At 34.2% G+C, this 21,474-nt stretch overlaps 2 protein-coding genes across 8 annotated transcripts in view; one reads left to right on the forward strand and one right to left on the reverse strand.

Moving 5' to 3' along the window:
* Nucleotides 1–6,987, forward strand: part of IGSF10 (immunoglobulin superfamily member 10) — a 28,247-nt gene extending 21,260 nt beyond the window's left edge. Inside the window, exon 7 of the mRNA XM_039357958.1 lies at nt 1,298–6,987. Coding sequence (XP_039213892.1) covers nt 1,298–3,224 — 1,927 coding nt within the window. The 3' untranslated portion in view covers nt 3,225–6,987. The remainder of the gene's footprint in view (nt 1–1,297) is intronic.
* Nucleotides 6,988–8,988: 2,001 nt separating this feature from the next.
* MED12L (mediator complex subunit 12L) overlaps nt 8,989–21,474 on the reverse strand; it is a 167,569-nt gene continuing 155,083 nt past the window's right edge. For all 7 annotated transcript variants that reach the window (XM_039357963.1, XM_039357964.1, XM_039357961.1 and 4 more), the window contains 3 exons: nt 19,322–19,390; nt 13,062–13,143; nt 8,989–11,181 (listed from right to left, as the gene is read on the reverse strand). In XM_039357963.1, the coding sequence (XP_039213897.1) occupies nt 11,129–11,181; nt 13,062–13,143; nt 19,322–19,390 (204 nt within the window). In that variant the 3' untranslated portion in view covers nt 8,989–11,128. The remainder of the gene's footprint in view (nt 11,182–13,061; nt 13,144–19,321; nt 19,391–21,474) is intronic.

Consider the following 21,474-nt stretch of genomic DNA (forward strand, 5'->3'; position numbering starts at 1 on the left):
AAGCACGTATCACATAGAACAGAGGTCCCCAAGCCCCGGACCATAGCCCTGTACTGGGCAGTGAGCCTTCGGAATTGGGCCACTCATCCCCACATGGGGAAATGTGTGTGCATGTGCTCCATTTGCATAAGCATTGGGCATGCGTGTCCGCCACTTGCGTGATTGGAGTTGTGCAAGCACGCTTGCCAGCTGTTTGCATGGAACCATCCCCTCTTCCCCCTCTCCCTTGCCAGTCCCCAAGCCAGAACGTTTGGGAAATTCTGACATAGAAGACACCTGTGCCCCACAAATGGCACAGCTTTTTCTTTAGCCTGTCTTGCCTTAAGCAATTTTGGAGAGAAAGCGTCATACCTCATTTGCAGAAGCAAACTTGCCCGTTACATGAAATTCTACCCATGTATATTTTAGATATTCTTTGTGCACCCTGGCATATATTCTACTTAATAATAGTATTTCCACTAGTTCTGAGGGAAACTTCATTTGTTTCTCTTTTTAAGAATTTTTTTAATACCCTTTTATTATTTTTATAAATAACTCAAGGCAGCAAAAATACCAATATTCCTTCCTCCTCCTATTTTCCCCAAAACAACTCTGTGAAGTGTGTTGGGCTGAGACAGAGTGACTGGCTCAAGGCCATCCAGCTGGCTCTCATGGCTAATGGAGGATTAGAATTCGTGGTCTCTCCCTTTCTAGCCTGGTGCCTTAACCGCTAGACCAGACTGATTCTCTTTTTACTTAGAGTACTCCTCATTTAAGTTTTACTGTTTTGATTATTTTAAAATGTTTTTAATATTTTCAATTGTAATATATATATATATATATATATATATATATATATATATATATATATATATATATATATATATACTGTAAGCTGCCCAGTGTTCTTGACTGAGATGGCCAGTCATAGAATTAGACAAACAAACATCTCTAGGAAAGTTGCAAAATTTCTTTTAATAGCTATTGTATTGCACAGAAACCTATTCCTTTCACTTTTAGGACCCCATTAATTTATGTTGTATTTCACCAGCACTGACCCTGACACCTAATTAGAAAAATTTTCTGACAGTGGGTAAGCTTAAATGAAGTATTTAGGCTGTCTGTGAGAAATATTTTAATTTAGATTCCTGTACCATGAAGTTGGAGTTGGAACTGGAGTTGGAGTTGGGTTTCTTCCAATCCTATAAAGCTTATTTTTTTTAAAAAAAAAAAATCTTCAGTTACTATGAGAATCAACAACTTTGGATTTTGTCCTACAGTCCAAAATAAATGATTCCTTTTCCACTTCTTTTTTCAGAATGGGGAGCCGAATCCACGTGTATCCCAATGGATCCTTAGTTATTGAGTCAATCACAGAAAAGGATGCAGGTGATTATATTTGTGTAGCAAGAAACAGAATGGGCGATGATTTGACCCTTTTAAAAGTCAGTGTGACAATGAAGCCTGCAAAAATTGATCACAAACAGTATTTTAAGAAACTGGTACCTTATGGGAAAGACTTCAAAGTGGATTGTAAAGCTTCAGGATCCCCTGAGCCAAAAATATCTTGGAGTTTGCCAGATGGTACAACAATCAATAATGCAATGCAAGCTGATGATAGTGGGCATATGCTGAAGAAATATACTGTGTTTGACAATGGGACTCTGTATTTCAATAAGGTTGGAATGATGGAAGAGGGGGATTACACTTGCCATGCTCAAAATACACTGGGAAAAGATGAGATGAAAGTGCAGATAAAAGTGATTGCAGCTGTACCTCGTATCAGGCAGAATTCAAAGGCCTATGCAAAGATAAAAGCAGGAGATGATGCGTTCTTTGATTGTGATGCTATAGGGGAACCTAAGCCAAAAATATTTTGGTTGTTGCCTTCTAACAATATGATTTTAGCTTCTGCACAGAGATATATTCTCCATATTAATGGGTCATTGTCAATCATTAAAGTAAGACTTTTAGATGCTGGAGAATATATATGTGTAGCGCGCAATTCTGGTGGAGATGAGACCAAGGTTTATAAACTAGATGTAATCTCTAAACCACCTCTGATCAATGGTTTGTATTCTAACAAGTCTGTCATTAAAGCAACAGCTATAAAACACTCCAAAAAACAAATAGCTTGTAATGCTGAAGGAGATCCAGTGCCGCAGATTATGTGGATCATGCCTGATAATATTTTCCTAACATCCCCATACTATGGAAGTAGGATAACCGTACATAGAAACGGGACTCTTGAAATTCGCAATGTAAGGTCTTCAGATACAGCGGAGTTTATTTGCATAGCACGTAATGATGGGGGAGAAAGCATGCTGGTAGTCCATTTGGAAGTGCTTGAGATCCTACGGCGCCCGATTTTCAGGAACCCATTTAATGAGAAAGTCATAGCAAAACCAGGAAAAACCATATTCTTGAACTGTTCTGTTGATGGAAACCCACGTCCTGAGATAATTTGGATATTACCAAATGGTACACGGCTCTACACTGGTATTAGAACATTACGGTTTTATTTGGGAAGCAATGGCACCCTTGTCATCAATAGACTTTCTAAAGCAGATGCAGGAAAATACAGATGTTCAGCTAAAAATCAAGTAGGCTACATTGAAAAGTTGATCATATTGGAAACTGGTGAAACACCTATGATTTTTATCCACTCAGGAGGGACAATAAAAAGCATTAGTGGAGAATCTTTATCACTTCACTGTCTTGCTGCTGGAAGTCCCAAGCCAAACATTATATGGACACTTCCCAATGGCTTTGTCTTAGATCGACCTCAAATTAATGGGAAGTATACATTACTGGAGAATGGTACCTTACTTATTAGAGAAACCAACATTCATGATAGAGGAAATTATATGTGCAAAGCTCAGAATTATATTGGTGATTCAACAGTGGTCATTTTTGTAACAATTTTGGGACATTCACCAAGGATCACAAAACGACCCCCAAGGAATATTCACACTGTGGCTGGGTTGGCGATTCAGCTTCATTGTATGGCATTTGGGATACCAGATCCAGAAATTACATGGGAGCTACCTAACCATTCATTATTTTTCACAGGCATCAAAGGAAAACTATCTGGAAGTGAGATTCTTCATCCACAAGGAACATTAATAATTCACAATCCAAATTCATCAGATTCAGGCATATATAAGTGTGTGGCTAAGAATCAGTTTGGCAAGGATTTCACAGTGACGTATGTTCAAATTATTTCAAATAGGAATAAAGTCTAAAATGGATCATTTGGCTTTCAAAGATATTTAATCAAAACCAGTCAAAAGGCATTTCAATTTTGGTGCTATTACAATTCTAACTTTACAGTTTGTCAAGCTAAAAGACATATAGGTTTTGGAAGAGTTTGCATTACCTAGTGTCGATTTTAAGACAACATTAAAAAGTAACCTTAAAATCTTAAGGCACTTAAGTTTCCAACAAAAATAACAGTGAAAATGACAACATATTCTCTAAAGATACTTGCAATACAAAATATTTAGCACAATAATGGATTTTTTTAAATGCTAGTTTTTATTTCCCACTTGATAGTATAAACATTGTAAAGCTATTGAAAAACAGGATTGCTGGTTTCATTTATTATTGATATGAATGACCATTTTCTAATTCTTGATAGTTTCAAATATTTTAAAACAAAGAATATTGATTTGCTTATAAAACTACAATATTCTTTCATGCAGAAGTCCTTTTGGGGGGCAGGAGAAGAATAAATAAATAATTATTTCATTTTTTTAAATAAAGCTGCATTATTTTTTTGCAACAAAGTGCCATCAAAACTGCATGTGAAGAAAAGAAAATGTAAATATTAATTATATTGCCAATTATTGTATGTGAGGAAATAATTTTATGTATCATAGGTTTTAAAGCATACTATTTATTATTATACTTTATTTAAAGGCAAGAAACTGTGTTTCTTTTTATGGTCACATGAAATTAATATAATCTAGAATGCTCTTAAAATAACAGAAACAGTATGTCCAAGAATATTGTCCTACTACTTTATGTATTATGTACTAAACACATGCATATTTTTTCTTAAATTCTCTTCTCAGGGCAAATTTTTAAAATATGCAAGAAAGAACATAATTACTAACTGAGAAAAGTTAACTGAGGAAGCGGAAATAGCAAGGACATCAGAAAAAAGTTACCATGTAATATTGGAGATGCTGATTTGAAAGGAAGCTAAAGTTGAATACAAAAAAACATGTGTATTCAACTTTTAAAAAATCAAATTTTAATAAAGTTAGTAACAACAAAAATGGTTTTGTGTTAGGGAGAAAGTGATGAGAAAAAGAGCTTAAAAATAGGAATTTCTTTAAAGAGAGGATGTACTAAAAAAAACAATAATTCCAATGAACAACAAATGGAAAACAGCAAAGTAAACTAATGTTGCTGCATAGCATGTTGAGGAAATGTAATAATTATGAAAGTGAAAATGAAAGAAAAATAGCTGTGACCATCTGATCTGGTGTAATCTTCCAAATTCTTTGATATGGGTATTCTACACCTCTTAGAAGATGGTGCTAATGTTGAAGAACATCTTTGATAGCCAAAAATACCATGTTAAAAACTGGACAGAGCTGTCTAGAAATGAATGTGCATGGGAGGGAATTGTTTATAAAACTACAACTCCCAAAATAAAATTTAAAAAAGATCAGCCTTCACAATAAAAAATTTAGTGGGATTTGGAAGATGGTGAATGGATTGAGAAATGAATGCCTATAGCTTGTGGGCTACTTAAAAGAAACCCCTTGCCTGTTAAGATCAAAATTAAGAATAAATTCATACTAAACATTTACAGATCCCATAAGGCATCTAGATCATTGATTGGGGAGCAAGAAAGCACAAGAAAATAAATTTTATTTAGCTTGATTTATCTGAAATATTTTTGAGGAAATATGTCTAATATCTAGTACAGGTAGATGCTGCAGCTTAGCATAAACTATCATAAAGATGTTGAAAAACTTGATCAAAGTGGAGAGTGGGATCAGTAAAAGAGCATATCAAAATATACGATTATAACCTGTTAAAATCATTACAAATATTATAATCTTTTAAAAATTGTTAAAGTCATCAGGATCACTGATGACTATATACCCTACCTACCTCACTGAATTTTTGTGAATAATGGTGTGTACATTGCTCTGAATCCATTGTATGTACACTGAATGAAAAGTTTAATATACTATAAATCACCAGGTTGGAAGCCAAAAGAAATTATTACTGTATACTCAAACGTTCCACAACGTGAATTAAAGTTAGTTAAATATTCCTGTTACTATTTCATATTAACCAGATTATATCTCCACTTAAATACAATCTAATAAAAAGTGCATATGCTTTCTGCAGTGTTCCAAGATTTTAGAAATGACAGGAACAGAGCAAGATCCCTTTTGGTTAGATGAGGGAAGAGCCAACAATCACAGTCATGTTTAAAAAATGTGTTCTTATAGTTTAATCCATCAGACAGGATAACTCTTGTGTTGTGTGATGACATTTTATGAGAATGAGATTGTATAAAGAATTGAGGGTGAGCAAGGACTATGCTCCTCTCTTTTCAAATATCTCAATATAGTCTGCATATTTTGCATATTCATCCTGGAAAGTATGAAAGTGTACTTATTACTGGATGATCAGTGATGGAGATTGAGTTCTATAGGCAGAGATTCTTAAATCCCTCGGAACAAAGGGGATGACATCATTGTGTCAGTAAATGTTTGGATTGTGAGTCTGAATACGGTTCATTTCCAAGCCTATTGGAAAATGTAACAGGGAACATGGACATAGTGGAATGGTGATGGTGAGTAGCAACTGTCCAGTGACTTTGTGATGGATCTTCATTGTCCATACTGGCCAGTAGTCTACCTAGGCAAACTAAAGAGATCCTATCTATGCATGTTAGAGGCTTCAGGATAGTTGCTATGATGCCAGAATTTAGAGTTGCACTTCAGGGCCAGTCTCAGTGGGTATACTAACATGAATTACTATCTGGACTCCACTTAATTTTGGTTTTTCAGTATCAGCCTCTAAAAGCTGGGATTCCTTAATTTACAAACAATCAGATCTATAGCATATTAAGTTTCTATCTACAAATTATCTTCCCCACCTTCCTCACAAACACAACACTTTGTTAATGCTTGGAAAGAAGAGGCAGTCTTTTTAGGGCATCCATATACAAAGTTGTCAGAATTTCCAAAATATAGGTAGACATCTTGAATACAACATTTCAGCTTTATTCATGTAGGCATGGCTATAAATCTCAGGTAACCCCTTATTCAGGAATTGTCTTATTTGGCAGAATTCTTATAAGACATGACTCAACAAGCTTAGTCTCCTTATTGCACATACAAATGGAGCCATATAAACAGATTGTCCAGTGCAATACACAAAAATAAAATTTATTTATAGGCCTATGCTCCAGGATTTATATTTTAGGAGGTTTTTTTCCTCTTGTCTTTCTAAATTTATGGACACCTGCCATTCACCTGATGGCCTTGAAAGACACCTGATTTATTTTAACATAATAGGTTATTTCTAGAAGATCTTGATTCTTTACACCAGGGATGTCAAACTGCCGGTCCGCAGGCCAGATACATCACACAGAAGCCATGCCCACTCCAGCTCCAGCAAGGGAAAAAAGGTTGCAATACGTCATATTATGTGACGGGGCCAGTTTGACACCCCTGCTTTACACAGTCAATCTGACAATTTATTCAGCATCAACAAATTTTGTCAGGCTTACATTTTTTTAGTTAAATAATTTGATCAGATCCTATTGAACGTACTATGTCCAATTCTGGGCACCATACCCTAAGAGGAATTCAAGAAACTGAATTTACAGTTTTAAAAATGGCAGCAAGATTCAGAAGATTAGGAATTAAGTTTCATTAAGAGAGAATAAAATAACTAGCATGTTTAGCTTTCAGGGGGAAAAACTGAGAATTTTTCAAACAATGAAAACAGTGTGACACAAAAGAATTGTAAGAAAAATGGATTAAAATTATAAGAAGACAGATTGTAGTTGTATGTTATAAAAATCTTCTTAATCGTGTAATTCAGCAGCGGAAGCAATTACCAAATAGAAATCGCTATTTGTAGGTTTATTTATAGAAGGTTCACTAAGAGTTCAAGCAATTGATAGCTATCTTTTGCAGGAAAACCTGGGCAGGAGATTGAACTCAGTGGTGTCTCCAGTGTTAGTAAGATAACTTTGTTGCCTAATTATGAGGTTCAATATTGAACCAAGATTCTTGCTATTATTAATATAAAGACTATATATCTTATTTTTCTTCTACTTTGAAGGATATAATTCATTTTTGCTGAATTTGTCTTACATCAGAAGTTTGGTGTTTGTGTGTGTGTGTGTGTGTGTGTGTGTGTATCCTAATTTTCCTAAATCTATCGTGGTTCTAGGAGTTCAACTTATTTTCCCTCCCAATATGTTTGGGATTGGAAAGGATTGGAGTTGCCTAATTTTCATGGCCAGGTAAGAGAAAAGAGGAGATTGAACAAACCTATTTATATGGCTAAATTCAACCATTTACTTGATATTTTCATTAAATTTGTTATATCTAACAACAGGAGAAAATCAATATTTCAAGGTTCTCTTAAGAAATTTTCAGTTTATTCTTAAAAACTATTTTCTGGTATGAACAAGAACCTCAAACTGATATTTTCTCTGGCATTATTCTCCTTGAATAAGGTGGTTTAAAATGCCAAATTTTGAACAAATGTCCTGTAAACCAAGATTTATTCCACCTGCATGTGAATATAAGAGAGGAGAGAATCAGAGAGAATCCAGATTTGCCTGGAACACGTGTTCTCTCATGGAATTATGTAATATAAATCTGATAGATACTGATTTATTTAAATCTGTACTATTAAATACAGAATCTTAATAAGCTTAATAAGCTCTTCACAACTTTGCCACAGACCCCAGCTAACAGAGCTTGTTTAATGAATAACGAGAACTCTGTATTTCCAATCTCAGAACTGGCAGAGCTGAAACAGAAAGGAAATGCATTGTTATAACCACACCTTAAAATTAAAACAGAATATTCAGTTTGATGCACAATCTAGAACAATCCTAATTTGTCTCTGCCCTTGGCAGATGTTCTCCATACCAATCCTCTTTTCAGAAGTATAATCTTTTGCAGCCTGAATGTCTTCCAGATGCATGGATATGAACTCCCCAAATTGCTTGCCTGCATGTTTACTGCTAATAATTTTGGGAGCATGCATACACATTTGGAGTATGTTCAGAATGGGAATAGTTGAATCATATTCTAAATGAAGTTTCATAAAGACTCAAGTAGCCATATTTGGCTTCACATATTATAAAAATGAAGTTATCAATATTTTTGTAACTTTATCAGATATTTATCAGACACTGGTAACAAAAAAAACGGAGATTTTCACCATCATTCAGTCAAGAGCTTCCAGAATAACTATTACAGGAAACAGAATAGACCTTTCTTTGAAACATCCAGCCAATTCTTAATTTCATATTTCAAATTCCACATCTAAAAAGCATGCAGTACCGAAGGTTCTGGTTTGGATTTTCACGCCATTTTCTGTGACAATTAGGCATATTTTTGAATACTATTAATTCAGATATATTTTTTAGCAATTTCACCTGATGATAAACCAGACTCCATCCAATGATAAAATCTCAGGACTATCTGTTGATCTCCAGATTTGATAGATTGTCACCAAATGAAAGATGAATATAGCAAAACTAGAGGGCTGAAACGCCTAGACCATAGTGCTGGGATGCGGCATCTTTTGCACATTATATTCTTAACCAGCAACTAATAAGAGCACAGAAATGAATATGATTCTGCATTTTTTCTAATTGCACAGTGACAAAAAAGAATATAAACCTGAATCAGCAATTTGTTGTAATACCAAATATTTTTAAAATATATTTACAGCTGTTAATTATTTTTAAGAAAACAAGGTATATAATACGGAAAATAGGCATGGTTTCATTTCAAATGTAAATAATGTATTATACATTCAAATTACAAGAAAGTTCAAAGTTTTTTCACAATGTGCAACCTAAATATTTTCACAGTGTACATAGTAGTTCACAGAAGTATTTATTACCCTAAATATTCTCATATCATTATGAGAAGATAGGAATGGCTTGGTGTTGCAGTTCAAATTTTATTCTATATCAATGGATTGATTTGATTAGTAGATATTATTTCATCCATAGTCATCCTTACTGTAATGCTATCACAAGGAAATTTATAGTTTTGACAGAATACGTGATAAAATAGTCTCAAATATTTTTAAATATGCCCTACATGAAACACATTGAAAAATTTGTTCATCTAATACTAAAAATACTCAAAATTCACAAAACAGTTTCTTCTATTTATTCTTTACCCAAATATGAGCAAATATCACTTCCACAAAGTTAAAATAGTTTCTATTTCAGATATAAATTTGTTGAATAATATAGTTGTGCTTGTGCAGCAAATTTATAAATACAATGTATTTACATAAATAAAATTAATGTTTTTAACTTCTGAATACCTAACATACAAAATAAAAAGCCATTATTCTAAGGCTCAGAAACTAAAGCCAAGTTCTTATAAATAATTGAAAAGTTGGTAAATATTGGACTCTACCACTGCGATGACCAAAACTGATTCTACAGTATAACATCAGTTTTTTACTTGATGATTCATTACAAAATGCACCTCCTCACAAAGCTAACACTCTAGGCATGCCTCCTTAATATATTAGTTGCCATTATATAGCAGTTTTTTAAAACTCCTCCATATGAGACATAAATATCATTCAGTTATTGGTTTTCCTTTGGATCTGCACTTAATAAATCAGTGGAACAACCCTGGAGGTTTTTAAGAAGAGATTGGACAACCATTTGTCTGCAATGGTATAAGGTTTCCTGCTTGAATAAGGGGTTGGACTAGAAGACCTCTTATATCAACAGCCTATGACATGTTAAAGTATAGGCCAGGGCTCTTATTTATAGAATATTCCTCATCTATAGAAACATACATATAGATATATACCTGCACATTTAAACACACATACACGCATATGTGCACAAATGCATGTATGCATATCTTCATATACAAACACACATATACATTCTCTGGCATGTTGAGTGCTGTATTATTACTAAAGCATTAATCCTAACAGATCTCTTCACATTAGTCAGAATCATTTGTATTACCTATTGAAAAATTGAAATAATTCTTGAAATTATTTTGGAATATTCATAGACTAAAAAATAGCAAAAGGACATCTTAATATCTACTCCATGTTTTGAAAATCCTGGAGTCTGTCTCTGACAGTGTTTCTGAAAACAGAGGAAGCAATCTGAAAGACACAATTCTTCTTATCTATCTAAAGGTGCAAGCTATAATTCTTTGAAGAAAGGGCATAATTGTCACAAATGTTAGCAGTGAAAGTGTATGGGTGGTAAGTCACATTGTAAATCAGCTGTGACAACACCAGCTAACATTTTTTTTCTCTGAGTAAGATGTACAGTGATAATTTAGGTGTTGAAATCACATTTTGATTCTTTGCATGTCTCTCGCCATAGATTTTCTATTGAAAAATAAATTTAGCAATTTTATTATGGTTAAATTATGGCTGGATCAAGAATTGTGGAGTATGTTTGTAGTCCAATGTGCTTAGCACAGGACATGAAAAAAAATTATGGCATTCTTATATAAATATACAGTTGACAAAAAATTAGCAACTGGAGAAAAATTAAATAATAAATATATAAACAAATAAATAAAGGTGTCTTTTTACTCAACATTTGGTCCAGTGCAGTACTAAGGATTTTGTTTTTTTTTTTAAAAAAAAATTTATTTTTGCACAAAAAGAAATTCAGCACTTTTCACCCTCTTGAAAAAAAAATCTTAAAGCACCAAATCCATATGTTTTGCAGCCACAGGTTAAGTCCCACATAATTTATATTTCTGTAATTTGCTAAACAATAACATAAAATCATCTATTTCCTACATATTCACATTATTAGCGCACGCACGCACACAAATGGGGGGAGTAATTAGTGCAACAAATTTTGCTCTCCTTGTTCTTCAGTGCAAATACTTTCTCTTTCTGACATCTTTCAGGTTTAGAAGTGTGGAAGATGACTGTATGGATTCACACCTTGCTGGGGCTGGTTACCTAAGGAGCAAAAATATAAAAATGCTATAATGTCATCAAATTAAAATCCCATACATCATGTCAAAATGTATTTCCAGATAAAAAGATAGTGGGAAAAAATAAGTTCATATGCTTAAAATTCAAATGATCATTATCCAGAGACACTTGTGCATGGGGCAATGTATATATTTTGAAAACTAAGGATCACAACATTTTCTTTAATGTTAAATGCTGCCTAATAGGATATATAGATTTTGCATACTTAAGACAACTCATACAGAAGGTATGCTTCTTGTCCGTATTTCAGAATAATGAGGCATGGTCTTGTCATTTTCTGGTCAACATACGAATGATTAGAATCTTTAATCCCTGAAACGATGGAAAACTAATTTAGATGGTCTACTCTAGGTATATCATAGATCAGACAATCCTGGGCTTTAAGAGTCATTGAGAATTTTTCTCCCCAATTGATTTGGTAGGTAGTCTATCACAGAATATGCCCATTCATGCCTCCTTCACCTACTTTGGGAGCTGATAAATGCTTCCTTGAAGATGATTTTGAAAAAAAAAATGGTATCAGTTTCAAAGAATTCTTGATGAAATGGACCATCTGAATCCTTTCCTTCAGATTCAGATTGAACTTGGGACTGAAGCTGCATTGTCACTCTCATGGCTGATCTTCATTAGAATGGGATTCAATGCCATTAACCATTGAATCCTTCTGAAATACCCTTAAGAGTTGTGGATACTGATGATTTCCGAATGGATGAATAGGGAAAGCTATGTTGGTTTTTGATGGATCTCATTCGCCCTGAAGGAACAGGTATGTAACTTGAGGGTTGACTCATGGGTTCCACTCAAGCACCAGGTAAAGCCTATAGCTTGTGGGAAGGGCTTTGCTCAGCTTTGCCTGATGTATAGTTATGATTTTTCTTGGCACCTTAACATCCTTACTACCTCATGCTTAGACTACTATAATACTCTTTACTTAGGACTACCTTTGAAACTATTTGGAAACAGCAATGAAACGTAGTTCACAATAAGGTTGCCTATGAATATTGCTACAATGATAGAACAATGACATTACAGGATTGATTGCCTAATAGGTTTTCAAAGACCAAAATACTAGTGTCAACACATATGTCATCTATATGTCTTGACTCAATGTCTGCCCTGATCAAAATCTGTCTACCCTGTATAAACATTCTGGTACAAGATGTTTGGGATCTCTATTTCACAAGGAGTCAAGGAAATTTGAGCCTGGAAACACATATTTCAAGTGGCCGCTCCAGAATTATGCAATAGCTTGACCCTGAGATAGGTCAGTTCTCAGTCTGTTGGAGTTCTGCAAAGTAGTAAAAATGATCTTATTTAAACAGGCATTTAGAATCTACTGATGTTTTGGATTTGAACTGGGAAGTCTTTGGCTATTGGAGATTTTACTGCTGTAAACTGTCTAGAGCCTTGTGACAGATCAGTATACAGGTCTGTACATAAATATATTAATTGCTTATATTATTAGTTAGTTAGTTAGTTAGTTAGTTAGTTAGTTAGTTAGCGAGCTAGCTACACAATCTAGAATATATATGAGTAAATCTCCATCCATCTTTTTTCATAAACACATGAAAAATACTTTGATATACAAGTAGGTTGATCACCAATCCATGGCAAATAAGATGAAATACAATATTTAAAATCATTCTTACTAAACAGCAGTGTGCATACATGTTGGAGCTTTTAAGATAGAGGCTTTATCACTAATAACATTCCTTTATTCACAAGCAACTATAGCCAGATTTATTATTTAACCATAATGAGTTGGCAGTAACTGTTTTCCAAATATGCAAAAGCCCAGATGGAAAGAAGCAGAAAACAATCTTTATCTAATTCTACATACTTACTTGACAGCTGTTTTTGGAGTTGTCTGACAAGAGCAGCTGTCTGTTGTTGCTGCTGTGTCTGCTGCAAACCTTGTCTTGGGAACTGCAATATTCAACATTAGGAAAAAAAAATAGCAAATTACACATAGAGACAGTGTATACTGTCTTCCTAATCTCAGAAAATGTTAGTTGTGAAAGTATTGAGAAAGTACTTATTTCCTATAGACTTTTTCTATGGCAAATTGTATTATTCATCTTCTTTAAGGATGTCCTTCAAAAGCTTTAGGTTTTGGACACTTGAATTTTTAGATTTAGAATTATCTAATGTTTTCAGAATAACCAAAATTATTTTAGTAGATATTATAATTTACTTTCTTAATCAGATGACCAATTAAACAGAGTCAAAATTGCCTGTTTTGCTCATTCTCATTCTCCATCACAATTATCTTCAAACAGGTAATAAAATAAATAACACAACTTCTCAATATCTCAGCTACAGAATGTTGCAAGTAAAGACAGGGGATGTAGCAGTAGAGGACAAGTATTGTGTGCCACAAATACAGGTAATCCCTGATTTATGACCATAATGGAATTGTCATCACAGTTATAAGATGTGACAGTCATAAAACGTATTGAACAATACAATTCTATAACCTTTTTTGCATTGGTCATAAAGAAAATATAGCGGTTGTTAAATAAACCAATGGTTTTTATTAAAACCATTATAATATAATATATAAAGCCAGGGTATAAATAAACAAATAAATAAAACTGAAGATAAGTGCTAAGTTCTGGCACAACCTTCATAAAATATGGTCACTTGGCCATGACAGGCTGCAAATGGCTATACGTTGTAAGTTGCCAAATGCCCAAAGTTCAGTCATGTGACAAGGAGGGGGTCAATATCCATCAGAACTTCAAATGTTCATATAACTAGCCCCAAAGTAGGTCCATTGTAACTTTGAACGATTGCTAAATGAGTGGTTGTACAAGTAAGTCTGTAGGCAAAAACAAAACAGGTAGCCTTTTACATAACAGTTTAAAAGTTTAACTTTTCTGAGTTAAAGAACAATTTGTTTCAAAAGCGAACTTGCAAAATAAAGTAAAAATGAAAACAAGAATGTTCTTCAGCTTTTTGGTCTTTCATTATTCATGTTACTTCTTATTAGGGAAAAAGTAAAGAAGTATGAGAAAAAAGTGGGATGAACAACTATGATTGTTGCTGTTGTTTGGCTATGTCTTAGAACAGGGGTGTCAAAGTCGCCACATCATGTGACATGTTGTGACGTATCGCGACTTTTCCCCCGTTGCTGGAGCTGGGGTGGGCGCAGTTTCGGCATGACGATCTGGCCTACGGGCTGGCAGTTTGACACCCCTGTCTTAGAAGGAAAAATTAGTCAAAGGAAAGAATGAGTGGCATATATCATATCATGTAGGGTACAGATTTTTGCTCTCACTGATTTTTCTAAGAGACGAAAGAATGTATAGAAAAGAGAAGAGCCAATGGGACTTTCAGTATAGGTGCTATTATGGCTGAATACTGTATTAACATTATTTGTAAAAATATGGTTCAGTTAAACACATATTCCATTGTAATAAATTTCAACAAAATTATTCAACATTTAACACCTTGACAATTTTAGAGAATGGTTTCTTTCCAATTTTTTTTTTCAAAGAAGCGTCCTGCTCCCATTAATTTTATTTTTTATCTCTTTATTGTAAGAAAACATAAAATTCAAAAACAAAGAAACAAGCAAAAATGAAAAAGTAAAAGTATAAAAGGAAGACATTCTGCCAGTTCTTAAGTGCATCATTAAATTGTGACCATATGAAATACAATTGATCCATTCTTTCAACTCTACTGATAGCAAACTAGTTCATGAATGGAAAAAAAAAAAAACATGTAGAGGTGCAAGATTATAACACTGCTTTTCCAGCATCAAAGATGTTGAACTCTATGCTCAATAAATCTACTAATAATTAATATATTATTGCAGTATAAGATAAACTTAATAATAAATAATTAAATGTGCCTTCACATCTTTAAGCAATAATGATGTTTGTAATACTATATTAACAAATTTAATATAGTTTGTTAAATACAGTATGTTACCTTTGTGCGAGATGGGCAGCATATAGTAAATAAATAATAAAGTGTAAAAAAATAAATAATTAATTATTGCTCCAAATCAGACATGCCTCATTAACTGCAGGAGCAAGAAGATGGCAAAGTCAGCTGGGCAAGTAGAATGCAGAGCAGCAGGATCAATCAATCAATCAGAATAGAGCTGAAAGGAACCTTGGAGGTCTTCTAGTCCAACCCCTTGCTCAAGCAGGAGACCATATACAATTTGAGATAAGTGGCTGTCCAATCTCTTCTTAAAAATCTCCAGTGATGAAGCACCCACAACGTCTGAAGGCAAGCTATTCCATTGATTAATTGTCCTCACTGTTAAAAAGTTTCTCCTTAATTCCAGGTTGCTTTTTTTCTTGATTAGTTTCCATTGTTTCCTGTCTTGCCTTCTGCTGCTTTGGAAATAAGTTGACCCCCTCTTCTTTGTGGCAGCCCCTCAGATACTGGAACCCTGCTATCATGTCTCCCCTAGTCCTTCTTTTCTCTAGACTGGCCATACCCAATTCTTGCAACTGTTCTTCGTATGTTTTTATCTCCAGGCCTTTAATCATCTTAGTTGCTCTTCTTTGCATTGAAACTGTGGCTTGGAATGAATTGGAGTGGTTGCAAAAAGGTGCGAGGCAGGCTGCAAAGTGGCCAAAGAACAGAACTGGAGGGGAGGTAGGAAGGTGGGACGCGTTGGAAGCAGCCCCTTACTTTATTGAGGCTTGGGACTGAGAGGGAGAAAGGTCGGAATAGCTAGGATTGAGGCTGTACTCGTTAACAACCCACAGTTCTTAGGTAACAGTGGCAACCAGAACTGTGGTTGTTAATGCAGTCACATGATATCTCACCTTACAATTTCATCACTAACAATTCTGGATCCAATTGTGATCATAAGTCAAGGACCACCTGTATCTTATTTTTCCAACATAATGAGATGGACAGGTAGCAAATATTATCTACAATAAAGTAGTATTTTTTCATATATTAAAATCATCTCAAGATATGAAGAAGCACACTTCATATTCTTTGAATTTCTTAACCATTAATTTGTTAGAATAGTTATTCTTTATGCTACAATTCTCACAAATAATCGATATTCACCTTAATAATTTTTAACTGTTTATAAAAAGTACCATAAATTAACAATCATCCAAAACATATACCAATATTGACACCAATTCATATATTTTCAATGCTGCTAATGCATGCAGTAAATGTATTGCCATTTCACAATTTGGTGAAGTGCATGTATCCTGTAGAATATCAACCCTGTGCTAAATGGTAAAACATTCGTATTATTGACTTAATGACTGTATGAATCAGGCCAACATATTATGATTCTGATATAGATAGATGTTAACTATAAGTCAGAACTGCCCTTATACTCAAGTCTGAAAATAAACAGGAAATCCTAAAACACTCAAGCCAACTCATTTTGGACTTGTCCGCATTCACTAAAGCCAAATGCATTTTAAAGACTAAAATTAAACTCATAAAATCCTGGAAGAAATGCTAAAATGCTATCCAGGCTATCTGATAAATCATATCACCTAAGAGGAGTTTAGAATAGATTAACCAAAATGTACTCTTAGTGTAGAAGACTGTGATAGGAAAAAAAATGTTAAACATTTTGAGGTAAATTTTTGTGCGTATACAGTAAGTCAGAAAAATTTGCAATTTTATTTTTTCCCTCCTTTTTTATCTTTGTGATTGATCCCCTATTAAATGGTGAAAGCATTTTAATAACCCAAGCTATTCAGCTATATTTTAATATTTTCTTAAATATTAACACCCAATATTTAAATTAGTCGTTTTTTTAAAAACTATGAAAAAGGGTTAAACTAAAACTTATATAACATAAAGTTGATTTTATGTACATACGCACACACACTTCTAGTGATCATGCTTAGCTATAAAAATCTAGAAATGAATTTATAGAATAATCAAAAGAAAGTATTTAAATAATAGAAGAATCAAGATAAATGAAAATATTGTATAGTTTTCTAATTTAAATCAAATGCAATTATGTTATGGAGTTGGAAAAATAACTTGCCCACAGAGCAAGACTGCAATTCAAATGGCCAGAAAGGCACCAATGATCCCTAACAGCTCTCTTTTACGCCTAGTACAGAAAATAAAATGGAAAAAAAAAACCAGAATTCTTGAAAAGTCTCTGTTTCATATTTGAATTATGTACTTTAAAGTTACCTAAAGTTGCTAGTTATGGAAATTTGAATTTGACTAGGACTGTCTGGCATTTAAATGAGCCTGGCAGAAATAAATATTGAGACTGTTGATATCCATTATTTCTAGGATGTGAATGATGAATGTTTTGTGTGAAAGAACATGTGGTATCTCATAACTCAGTGTGAAACTCAGAAGCATCTAGAATTCTAAGGAAACTGCACAAATAATCTTAAACATTCAATATATTCAGAAGGTGCAACATGTGAACATTCACAATTTGGGTGGCGAGATTAGGATTTGGAAGAGCACCATTGATCAATAGTTTCTGCAATTTTTGTTTCAATTGATAGGAATGCATTCAGATTGCCCATTTAATGTGCTTTACTGATCCATGAGGTATACTGGCATGGTTGCCTCTGTCTACATAGGTGGTCTCTACTATGCCTCAGTAAGAAGGCCAGAAGTGATTCTCTCCTGTTTTCTGCATAGCACATTTAACTGCTGGTGAGAAAAAAAAAACATTCATCAATCATTGCCCATAATATGGACTGTGGCTGGAGAGGAGCCAAGTTTTAATAGATGGTTAGAGTGATGTTTGAAAGTAAGTATTGTTCTAGCAATCTTCGCACAACCTCATTATCAGCTTTGCACAGAAAAGAGAGGCTCTGATCTGCCACCTTTTCTGACAATATTGGGGCTATCATTTAAATATTCAAGTTTCCATCATGCAACTATCTTCTGACTTCATTCCAATAGACTAAAATTAGAGTTCTAAAGGTTATTTCCTTTGGAAAGTTCAGAAATGAAATTTCTGGCCATTGATGAAATGTGAAGGCAATATATTAATGTGAATATTTTTCTCTTCCTTTAGAAATTGAGCAACTGTTCCCAGATGTGTATTTTGGCAAAATAAGAAGAAAATCGTGATTTTTACAGCTAAATTACCCTTTTCTTATACAGAAGCATACATGAAATGCTTCTCAACTGATCCTCTCAATCAAAATAAATAAAATTTGTTAACACAGCATATATATTCATTAGTTTAGATCTCTGTGAGAAATTAAAAGGAAAATGAAACAAAGACATTCTCAGTAAATGGATAGAAGAGGTTGGATGTTGCTACATACTCTTTGGCTAAAGAGAATGGATCTTTAAAAATGTTCCCTAAGTATTTGGAGCATGAATTGCTAGCTTTTATTTCTTTCTATAACTTTAGTTCTTCTTGGAATAGCCAGGTGATCAAACATAAGCATCTTACCATTGTGCTATCTGTTTACTCTATAAAGTGCTAACATTATAGGAAAGATGATGGTTTACTCTCAATAATAACAGCGTACGGAACATCTGCAAAGTGAAAGGCAAATAGACCTCTCCTAACAAGGTTCCTGCATATCCCCTGAGAACATTTAAATAAATTAATCTAACTCTCTAAAACAAGTAGTACAAATAAGTATTTTTCACTGGAAGTAGAGAATTATCAAGCAGAGGGCAGAGAGCAGCAGTATTATAACACAGTTCATCAGGAGACAAATCAAACACATTTTAGCAGCTATAAATTTGATTTAACCAGACTAGTAGTGAAATTAATTGATACCTAATCCACTAGATGGAGTATTTGTGCAAGCATTAAAAATATATGCACAGTTACAATCATAATGTTTCAGGTTAGAGGAAGAATATCTACTTCTTAAATTAAGAAGCAGGATCTGGGTAATATTGCAAATCATAATTACCCTATTAGAAAATTTACAGAGCGCATACTGTAGTGTAGCCTATTTTTTACACAAGAGACTGAGAAATAGAAATTCAAAGCCACTCACACTTATTATTGCGAGTGTCTTCTCATATCAATTCCACCTTTCTCCAAGAACATGGACATGAATAGCCGTATTAGGACATGCTATTTTAAACCCTATGACTTCTCAATATTGTGAAAGAACCCCCAAATATGGTTTATTATGAATATTCTTCTTACAAAAGATTGTTGTTGAGGCTGCATTGCTTGAAGGCTAATGATTTGTTGCTGATTCTGTTGCTGTTGAAGCTGAAAGGAAAAAAAGGAAAATGATTGCAATACTGTTTATCTTTTTTTAAAAAAAATGTATAGTCTTAACCTACTGAATGTATAGATTTAACCTACTGAATTTGTCAACATGTCCATTTTTCTGGTAACAATATAGAAATTGTCTTGGGATGCTTTTAAAATTCCTATTGCAATAGAAAGGCAATAACAACGTCAACCTTTCAGAGGATGAGAAATGATGTAATTCAGGGGTCCACAACCTCCGGGCCGTGGCCTTGAGCCTTTCGGAACTGGGCTGCAGAAGTGGTGAGTGAGCACAGGCACACGCATTCCCACTCATGCGAGCAGTGGGCAAGCGCGTGCGCGCATGCTCCATTTATGCGAGTAGCGAACATGCGTGCCTATCACTCATGCAAATGGAACTGTGCACACGCATATGTGTACATGCCATGCATGCAGAACTATCCCCTCTCCCCCCTCCGCAGGTCCACAAAGCTGAAAAGGTTGGGGAGCAATGATGTAGTTGATGAGTAAATAAAGTAGTAGAAGCTAAAGCTGGCATTTGAATGTCAGATTTTTTTTCTTTTTGATAACTGTTCTCTTCCTTGCCGCCACCTTTTTATTCTTTCCTCTTCCTCATTGCCTAATAGAAGGGCAGTTCAGAGTTGCTAGACAGTTGGACTGATCATTTACAGAAGGCTTTTCATATTAGATTGATAGCCAACATGTCCAGATTAACGCCCAGTTTGAGAGTATATACTGAGTAATATTCTGCTCTAGGAAATGTTGCTTTTTATGAGTGTATTCACAAAGTGTAATTTTGTATTTTAGAATTCCTTCTAGCTGCCACCTTGGTTGTGCTTAATAAACTTTTCTCCAAATGATCAGATATAATTCTTCTTTGTCTAATTGTTCTAATTAAATCATCTATGAATGTCCACAACCTTAGATTGTTAAACTAGTAGTACTAATAAAGATTCTTCTAGAGATAGGGGAAGGGAAATTTTTCAAACTTTCTATTGCATATAGGAAAAATTATATAGTTCAATGAAGCAGTTCATGAGCTTTGCATACATTGCAGAAGAAAAGATATGGTAGTTTATGCTAGCAAGAAGTCAGGAGTTGGGTAGCACAGTCTCCAATTAATAGATTTTATTAAAAGGAATACAGTTTTATGAGTTGTAGACTGCCATCAGATGGCTAGACTGATAAAGGATTTAAACTGAGGTGGGGGAGGAGAAGATAGATTGGTTATGCAGATGCAGGTTACATGTACATATGTCAGATTACCAAAACCTTATCAATTAATAATTGCAATGTATTAAAACACATTATATTTGTTAGGATCTTTAGAGATTGTCTGAAAACTTTGGATAAATGTGTATTTAGCAGTGTCCTCCTTTGTAGTTATGTTAAAAATCTCATTTTTCCAAGATGTTCATTTTGAGGTCTGACAGCACAGACTGTCCTGGGAATGGGTTATTAGTGTGCTCAAGCCTACAAGGTAGATCTGATTGAGAAACTGGATCCATAAAAGGGCTATATGTAATTTATTGTAGTTTCTACAATTTTCACAAACTGCACTACTGAAAGGCTAAACGTAGTAAGGGATTTAACCATTTGCTGTGAACTTAGGCTTCTACAATTTGCTTTTATGAAGAATTGTGAAGATAAGTAATAGAGGATAGAAAGTTTTCTTAGTAAGAGGAGGGATATTACCATTCCGAATAAGCATTTCAGAGTGCCTTCAAAAGTTCTTGGGTTTGTCTAGTGGTGTGCAGGCACCACACCGGAAGTCAGCATGCCCCAACTCTTGTTATGGATAGCTTGTCTGAGTTGTATTGGCTCATGATAATGCTTGCCCACACACCGCTAGATGCACCCAAGAACTTTTGAAGCATTTCCATTGGGATGTTTTTGATCACCCCCCTATAGCCCAGATTTAGCACCGAGCGACTACTACTAAGGCATTTCAAAACTTGTAAGACATTATGACATATTTGAATGACGATTATGTCAAAAAGTAATGTAATGTTGTAGTATTCTAATGTGTGTAACAAAAGTTCTGTATCTGCGAATTCTGTCATTGATAAACAAATGGAAGT

Source organism: Crotalus tigris, unplaced genomic scaffold (assembly GCF_016545835.1).
Source record: "Crotalus tigris isolate CLP2741 ecotype Arizona unplaced genomic scaffold, ASM1654583v1 scf7180000018970.2248101, whole genome shotgun sequence".
Classification (NCBI taxonomy): domain Eukaryota; kingdom Metazoa; phylum Chordata; class Lepidosauria; order Squamata; family Viperidae; genus Crotalus; species Crotalus tigris.